General features: G+C 45.0%; 1 protein-coding gene across 2 annotated transcripts; it reads left to right on the forward strand.

Moving 5' to 3' along the window:
- Positions 1-4,828: 4,828 nt before the first annotated feature.
- LOC311135416 (protein FAM169B-like) lies at positions 4,829-8,948 on the forward strand. 2 transcript variants are annotated; one of them, XM_084169354.1, is made up of 9 exons: positions 4,829-4,911; positions 5,191-5,333; positions 5,744-5,846; positions 5,951-6,036; positions 6,295-6,469; positions 6,897-7,079; positions 7,812-7,937; positions 8,189-8,254; positions 8,567-8,948. In XM_084169354.1, exons 1-8 carry the CDS (start codon positions 4,875-4,877, stop codon positions 8,236-8,238), a joined length of 903 nt encoding a protein of 300 aa, XP_084025480.1. In that variant the 5' UTR covers positions 4,829-4,874; the 3' UTR covers positions 8,239-8,254; positions 8,567-8,948. The 2 variants fall into 2 exon arrangements, with proteins under 2 accessions (XP_084025480.1, XP_084025481.1); XM_084169355.1 differs by lacking the exon at positions 8,567-8,948 and having other exon boundaries at positions 7,812-7,953; positions 8,189-8,239.
- Positions 8,949-9,316: the final 368 nt, after the last annotated feature.

Below are 9,316 nucleotides of genomic sequence, written 5' to 3' on the forward strand. Positions count from 1 at the left end.
GTTACTGCACCAGTCACCATGATTACCCAGGAGAATCATTGTGAGCAGGTGACTTTTTCCATTATTGAGTCTCCTGCTTTCCCTGTGTTATTAGGTATCCCTTGGCTAGCACTCCACAACCCCACCTTTTCATGGCCGCAGAGGGTTCTCACGGGGTGGTCGCGAGAGTGTCAGGGTAGGTGTCTAGGTGTTTCCATTGGTGCAACCACGGTGGAAAGTCCAGACAGTACCTCCACTGTGCGCATTCCCCCTGAATACCTAGATCTGGCGCAAGCGTTCTCTAAAACGCAGGCTACTAAATTACCACCTCATCGGGCGGGGGATTGCGCGATAAACCTCCGGGTAGATGCTGTACCTCCCAGGAGTCATATATACCCCCTGTCACAGGCTGAAACGGTGGCTATGGAAACATATGTCACCGAGTCCCTGCACCAGGGGTATATACATCCCTCCACTTCACCCGCCTCCTCGAGTTTCTTCTTTGTGAAGAAGAAGGACGGAGGTCTGCCCCCGTGCATTGATTATCGACCACTGAACAGGGAGACTATAAGATTTAGTTATCCTCTCCCCCTCATTCCTTCAGTGATTGAATCAATGCATGGAGCGCGCTTCTTCACCAAATTAGATCTCAGGAGTGCGTATAACCTGGTGCGTAACCAAGAGGGAGATGAATGGAAGACAGCATTCAGCACAACCTGGGGACATGCTTGGTCGCGGTGTAGTGGTCTACATCGATGACATCCTGGTTTATTCCGCTACGCGTGCCGAGCATGTGTCCCTGGTTTGCAAGGTGCTGGCCTGACTGTTGGAAAATGACCTTCAAGCTAAGGCAGAGAAGTGTATGTTTTTCAAGCAGTCCGTCTCCTTCCTTGGATATCGCATTTCCACCTCAGGTGTGGAGATGGAGGGAGATCGCATTTCAGCCGTGCGTAATTGGCCGACTCCAACCACGGTTAAGGAGTGTAGCGCTTCCTTGGCTTTGCCAACTATTATCGGAGATTTATCCGGGGCTTTGGCAAGGTTGCAGCTCCCATTACCTCCCTGTTGAAGGGTGGGCCATCCCAGCTCCGCTGGTCTGCTGAGGCTGACCTGGCCTTCAGCAAACTGCGGGGTCTGTTCACCTCAGCCACATTACTGGCCCACCCCGATTCATCACTACCGTTCGTAGTAATAATAATATGCCATTTAGCAGACGCTTTTATCCAAAGCGACTTACAGTCATGTGTGCATACATTTTTACATATGGGTGGTCCCGGGGATCGAACCCACTACCCTGGCGTTACAAGCGCCATGCTCTACCAATTGAGCTACAGAGGTGCAGGTGGATGCGTCCGAGGTTGGGATGAGCTGTCCTGTCTCAATGCTCGGGTACGCCACCCAAGCTCCGCCCCTGTGCGATCTTTTCGAAGAAGCTCAGCCCGGCGGAGCAGAACTACGGCGTTGGTGATTCGGGAGCTGTTGGCTGTTCGAGCTTTGACCGTGTGGAGGCATTGGCTCAAGGGGGCAAAACACCCTTTCCTCGTCTGGACGGACCACCGTAACCTGGAGTACATCTGGGCAGCGAGGAGGCTGAATCCTCGCCAGGCCAGGTGGGCCCTATTCTTCACCCGGTTTGATTTCATACATCCCGGGTACGAAGAACGTGAAGGCAGACGCGCTGTCCTGGCTGTATAACACAGAGGAGAGGCCCAGAGACAACACTCCCATACTGCCGGCCTCCTGCATTGTAGCGGCGGTAGTATGGGCGATGGACGCGGATACAGAGCAGGCATTACGCACGGATCCCTCTCCACCTTAGTGTCCAGATGGGCTGCAGTACGTGCCTGCTCTTATCCGTGATCGTCTGATCTACTGGGCACACATGCACCCAGGTATCGGCCGTACAGTGCGCTGCCTGAGCGGAAAGTACTGGTGGCCTACCTTGTTTAAGGACGTGAGGGTGTACGTCTCCTCCTGCTCGGTGTGCGCCCAGAGTAAGGCACCTAGGCACCTCCCAGCGGGTAAGCTACAACCGTTACCAGTTCCACAACGACCATGGTCTCACCTTAGCATTGATTTTCTAACTGATCTTCCCCTCTCCCAAGGTAACGCCACCATCCTGGTCGTTGTGGACCGCTTCTCCAAGTCCTGCCGCCTCCTTCCTCTGCCCGGTCTCCCCACGGCCCTGCAGACTGCGGAGGCCCTGTTTACTCACGTCTTCCGGCACTACGGGGTACCAGAGGATATAGTGTCTGACCGGGGTCCCCAGTTCATGTCCAAGGTCTGGAAGGCGTTCATGGAACGTCTGGGGGTCTCGGTCAGCCTGACCTCTGGGTTCCACCCCGAAAGTAATGGGCAGGTGGTGTTCTTGCCATGGGCAGAATATGCCCAGAACTCTCTCCGCCACTCCTCCACTAACCTAATGCCTTTCCAGTGTGTTCTAGGTTACCAACCGGTTCTGGCACCGTGGCACCAGAGCCAGACCGAGGCTCCTGCGGTGGATGACTTGTTTCGGCGCGCGGAGGAGACGTGGGATGCTGCCCACGTTCACCTCCAACGCGCCGTGCGTCGTCAGAAGGCCAACGCTGACCGCTACCGCTGTGAGGCCCCCGTCTTTGTACCGGGGGATCGGGTCTGGCTCTCGACCCGGAATCTGCCCCTCCGCCTGCCCTGCCGGAAGCTGAGCCCGCGGTTTGTGGGGCCGTTCAAAGTCCTGAGGAGAGTCAACGAGGTCACATATAGGTTATTACTTCCCCCTGATTACCGTATTAACCCCTCGTTTTGAAGCAAGTGCAGGAAGCTGCATCGCTGGAGTGACTCTTTTAATGGGCGTGTGGAGAGAAGTGGGAGGATAGGGAGGTAGGATCATGGGAGAATCAGGCGCTGGATGGTTTCTCTGTGATTGGTTACGGTTTTGATTGAGCGGTGTTCCCGACCGACCAGCCTGGGGATGAAGTTATTGTGTGAAACAAGACTGGGAGAGCTAAATAAAGTAATCTCAGACCCTTCCTATGTACTCCACCCAAAGGTTCAACATCTCTCCTCAGGCAGACGCAACAGTTTCTCATTGTAAGCTGAACAGATAGAAGTAACGTAACGTCACGTTAACATGTTTATGTTACACATAATTAAAAACCTAGTAGCTAGCTACATCATGAAGAACATAGATACTGGTAGCTAGCTAACATTATACCAAATACAGAGCTCTAAGTCAATAGCAAAATGTTACGTTTGCTGAAATACCTACCGCCATCTCTGCCGAAGAACACGCACTGAAGGTTTAAAACACAACGGCCAAAGCAGACCCTAAAACGGTCTTGAGTGGCAACAAATCAGCCCAATTTGCACCGCTTCTTCGTCTTCTATGGTATAGTGGCGATCGCACAATTTAATGTGCATCCCACCACCTAATATGCGGGATGGAAACAGGATTCCAAAAAAACTGACCAAACTACAAAAGAAAACTACCATACTACCAGAAATAAATTAATAAAATAAAATAAATCAAACAACTTTTCTGTTAAAAAATAAAACAGATCTGATCCCTACACAGGCTCATGGAAAACCTGGGAAGGCAGGTCTTCCGGCGCCAGTACCCCTTGCAAGTCTTCAGATGTTAAATCCTTAAGTCCCAAAAACGTTTCTGCCGCAGCCACAATAATGTCCAGTTTCTTAGACTTCTTTGAGACTTGTGCCGTACAGTTTATAACTGTGGCAATGAACGCAACAAAATCCACCTTTTTAACACACAGGGTTTCTTTTGACTGGCAGGAAACATTTACTACAGGCTGTGGTGCATCCACTATCATATCTTCACTAGCATCACTTATTTTAATAGCCTCCGCATAGGAGATTCGATTGACCACTCTAACTTTTGCCACCTCAATCTCCTTCACCCTTACAGGGCACTCCAGGAACTCGGGATCATTATCACCACCACAAATGCAACACCTTCGTCCTTCTACACACCGTTCTTCAGCATAATCTGTCCGTCTGCACACACTTGAAACATGGCCAAATCCTTTACAATTCTTACACTGCAGTGGTTTGGGAACAAAAGCTCTTACAATGTAGTCTTATCTTACATAACCAAGCTTCACATGTGTAGGTAGTTGCTCTTAATCAAAAAATAACAGGACCGACAGACTTTCTTCTTTTTTTCCCATTCCCCCAGAGGGTCAGACGCCGGGCACCAACCACACCAGGAATTCTCTTCAGGTATTCAACTTGAACAAACGTCGTCACCCTTGAGATGACTCCTTTGACGGATGCTCTACCCCGAAGTTCAAAACACAAAACTTTTGTTGTCCAGATTATTTTGAGGCCCACCGCAATCTTCCTCTGTTCTTCATAAATACAATTAATCTAAATAAGACCACTCCTGGTCACTCTGACAGACTCCACTTTTCCCAGCACATACTTCACCATTTTCAACACCTCAAACGGATCTCCCACATATGCATCCTTACTCAACAAACGCATCCCAACAAGAAGCGATTAATTATCATTCATACACGTATCCTCCACTCCCAATTTTAGACAATTTCCTTTTTGTTCCAGTTTTCGATACTACTGTTGTCCATTCAGGACATTCGTCTTCACCAACTCTGTTCAACGTGGTGCTTGATTCGAACTCAGCATCCACTTCCGCCATCTTCTCCCCTCCTTCCGGCTTGCCAATTGGAATTGCTCTTGATCCTCCCATTTCTTAAACCCATTGCTCCCCATCCTCACACTTCCCTCGACACGCCCATTATAAATCACTCCAGCGATGCAGCTACCTACGACTCACTTGAAGTGCCTCTAAAAAACAATGTTTTGATATATGTTTTCCCTGTCGCCACAAGGTGGTAGTGTTGCATAACATTCGTCGTCCAGTTGACAGAATTTTCAAGATGGACTCCAACCCGACCTCCCAAACACAAAAGAAAGGTAAAAGAGTGTAACGTAAGCCCATTATGTGACACAAATGCCTAGAATGTTCAGTAGCCGATTTCTGATACGTTTTTTAATACTCTTAAGAGGTTGCTGACAGTCAAACACGTTACACAGTCGTATTCCATGCGTCTTGTAAAAGTTCAGAGTTCATTTGCAAGCAGTGATAAACGCTAGAAAATGTTTCAAGTTACGTTTAGACCTTGGTAGAATTAAAGTCGACATGGAGAAAATATCACATGCAGAGTGTAATGTTATGTTTTACTGTTGCCCAAGGGGAAATCAAGGAAATATATCCCATTGACCTCCCAGATCTAGATTACAGTGCACTGAGTTCAACCTCTGAAAACATATTGACAGCCCTGGTGTCAAACACCTATCAAGGAGAGCGTTGGTTTATACCCTCAAATGGCTCAAAGGTATGTTTTTTAAATTATGAGTTTCTGGTTACACTCACTCCAAATAAAACCATGCTGGTGTAGGCTACAGATGAGCACCTCTCCCCTTATGAAAAAATATGACAGTCAGAGTGCAGTATAACTGCAGTACACTGCAGTATGCTGTAAATACTGCATCCAAAATAACACTGTTTTTTTTACTGCTGTAATTTTGCAGTATAACTGCAGTTCAACTGCAGTACACTGCAGTTATTCTGCAATTACTGCGTCCAAAATACAACAGTCGACTGCAGTTACTGCACTTTTACTGCAGTTTCAAAACTGCAATCTTTTTTTTGTAAGGGTCTTACAAAAACATCCAATGTTGGTGACAGATCTATCACCTGCCAAATTTAACCCCTGCACATAAAACCTCTGCTTCCCTCCATCAGGTGGAGGTGACACATGACAACGTGGGCAGACTCCAGCTGTTCGGTGATGATGATCCACCTTGTACTCTGCTGACTCTGCACATGCCTGCAGATGGAACTCAAGGTTGATACCCTACAGAGAAAGGTTGCCTTTCAGATCTGCTGTGTTTGGTTGATGTTATATAGGCTACAGTATAATGTTACATAGAATGTTATATGTTTTCACAGTGGTGGCCCTAAACCTGCATGGAAAGTGGTGGTCATTAAATGATGTTTTGAAGACATCCATCAAATCCAAATCTGGTCTTGTGATGGTATGTTCTTTACATTTGCACTTGTGTCCTCCATGGTAAGCGAGTAAATGGCATCACTCTTAATGTAGGCCTATACCATGACTTCCCATTACCTTCATGTTTAGAAGGAGTAGGCACACATAAATGAAATATGCACTAAATGCTATGTTTTTACATGGTTATTACATATAAAGGGTGTATTACTACATGTAATAACCACTGAATGTGGCTTTTGCCAATGTGTTTAGGATAAGGCTTAGCTGTGTAGGTCATTAACAGGTGCAGTCTGTTATGGAGAGAGTGATACTGTTCCTGCTTAGTCAAATAATTTTTGGAGTTTTGGAGAGGCCTTCAGGGGAAGAGATTTACTTCTCACCTTATCCTATGAGGGAATTTGGCAAAATTCTATGGCATAATGGAGAGGCAGTTGGATTCTACACCATCAAAAAGAAAGGTAAGGCAGTCTCACATTGTGTTAGTTTCCCATTTTCTGCCAGTTGACAAAAATAGTGGCTTACAAAAAGATTCTCATCTGCACTCAATTTCTATTTAGAACAGGGAGGGTTGCTAGGTCAACACAGTGCATTGCAACAAAATAGTAAGGCTGCACAGGCAGAAAATCAACCCCAAAAACTATTTTACAAATATGTATGCTCTCGGTTTACACAATAGGCTCTGTATGTGTATGTGTATGTTTAAATGTTGAATTTGGGTGAGTCAGAATTAGAGGAAAGTGTCACATTCAATCATCCCATTACTGTTTTCAAGTCAATAATTTATAAAAGAGAAACAGTGCAGGGAGGAATTTATTTTCTTTTGGGGGTTGCATATGTTTTTGATCATTTGGTCAAAGCAACATAATGTATAATTGGCTGTTTCAGGAAGTCTGTGTGATGGATTTACTAGTCGAAGCTATCAGCTTTCTGTCCTTGACACTGTGTTTGTGAGGACTCAGTGGAGGAGGAGTGGTCTGGCACTGCAGATCCTGGGAGACTTCTGTAAATCCCTCCCCAACGAGGAAGTGATAGGAATCAGCTGTCCCATATCCCCAAGCATGATTAAAGGTGGGTCAGTCAGTATTAGAAATTCAAAGGTTAATTACGTCAATGCTGGTTGTACCTGTTGTAGTCATCCATGCAAAGATTGCTGAATTTATATAAGGACAAAGTCAGATAAGGGGAAGTGCTTCCAGTCAATTTGGAGATGGCACACGCTATCACTTGGTTGGACGCATAACAATGTATGGTGTGTTATGAAGGACTGTTTACCTAGCCCCAAACAGAGATATCTATGAGCGAGGGTGGGGTGGGGTGGGGTGGGGTAGGGTTTCACACTAGCTGTACTTTATCTTCCAGGATATGTACTGAGTCATAATGTATGTAGCCTAATGGATCTTTAGACCTATACCCACACTTTTAGATGACACTACATTTGAAATAATGCTAGCCAGCTTGTCCTCTTTTAAAAAAATTGGGCAACACTTTCAGATAAAATGTAACCACGATAATATACTGTATGTCTGGACTCCAAAACGTTAACAAGGTAATGAGGTTTTTAAAATGAGGAATTTGCTGCAGGAATTTTCAAGGAATTTACCTTTTAAACATTATAACGTCATGTTTATGAGGACAAATTACAACGAAACAAATGAGTGTTACTAAAGTAATTATGCCTTATGGACAATTCAGGACAACATCAAAGTTACCCCATTTAACCCACAGTGATATATACTGTATTCTAAGTGAAGTCTCAATTCCAGTGAACTGTCCATTGTATGTCTCCAACTCCCTCTCCAGTGTGCAGCAAGTATCTGCTGATGCACCAGGACCAAAGGGACCGGCTCTATGAGGTGGAAGCTCCTGGGGGCTGGGGCCAGAGACGGAACATATGGCTCAACATACAGCTCAACCGCAGCACAAACAGTGAGGCCCTCCCTAGGTTTGGATCAGGGTGTACCAATGCAAAGGTTGTGTGATAATGGGAGACAGACAGATATCACTGTAAACATCATAACATGGTCTGTTAGTTGTAAGACAAGAAAGCACATTTTGAAAGCATTCCACTTATAAATAGGGTTCATGTTTGATTATATGATGTCAGGAGTTTATAGCTATTTTATTTTTATGTTATTTTAATAACATTACATCTTTGTAAAGTGGGATTGTCTTTGTAGGCTCAAGTGAGGAGCAATGTCCAACAACATTGAACAAGGAGAAAATATAAATAATCATATCACCAGGTGAGGTCATTTTATTTATATTTCATTATGGTCACAGAGTCGTAGTTAGGAGGGACTGTTTATGACTTTGTTTTAGATTTGGTCTCAACCTCAAGTGACTTTTAGAGTCCATCACAACAAATTTAGCAACCACTAGATATTGTAATTAAGACCATTTATAAGCTGTAGGAGGAAAATAAGTGAACTTATACATGGGTTAGGGAAATCAATGTGTAATCAAATATATTACATCTGATTTAGCCTACTCATATTGTCTGAGGAATGTGTATTTATAACTGTTCTATCTGCCTCTTTCCTAACCCTTCCCTCAAGATGTCTCTTGATTATGGGTTTTCTGATGGTTTGGCTGCCGCCAGTGACGCAGCATCTTGTGATCACCACAGGAGTAAAAGAGAGAAGCCACCGGCAGACGGGCTGAGAGGAGTGCTAATTCCAAACAGGCTAGGACATTAGATTAAACCTCAGACCACAGATGGATCATGGTCCTCATAAGACTTCAAGTCATGTTTTTTTAAATGTAATTTGTAGCAGGACATAGAAGGTCATTTGTGTCAGTTGTGATTTTGAGCAACTGTAAGGTGCTGACTAATGGCTAGAAATAATCGATTTTCAAAACAACGTTTATAATTTTGTGACCTGAATTGCAAACAGTACATATCAGTTTTATATTCTGCTTAATAAAGTGATAACATCATCACTGTGGTTACATGGGTGTCTGTTGCAATGTGTTTACTGCTTTGTAATCATTCTGTCCTCCCATCTGAGACTATAATTGGATGTTAAAGTAACTGCCCAGTGAAAATCTCACTTTTAAAAGTTCATATTCTGTTTACTACTATCCAAATAATGTTGTTGACTCGTCCTATACTCGTATTTGTGGCCAAAGCATAAATTGGAGGAAATAAACTTCAAAACCCCCAACCACAAACTTGTATCTCAAACAGACCATTTAAAAAATGCTTGCTATTTCCTCATAGAGCATGATGTCATCTCCCTGAGGAGGGAGGATGAGCTGGCAAATCAGCGGTCTAGAGGAGGATGACCTGGCCAATCAGCAGTCTA

The sequence above is a fragment of the Coregonus lavaretus genome (genome assembly GCF_964263955.1).
Source record: "Coregonus lavaretus genome assembly, chromosome: 9".
NCBI classification, from domain to species: domain Eukaryota; kingdom Metazoa; phylum Chordata; class Actinopteri; order Salmoniformes; family Salmonidae; genus Coregonus; species Coregonus lavaretus.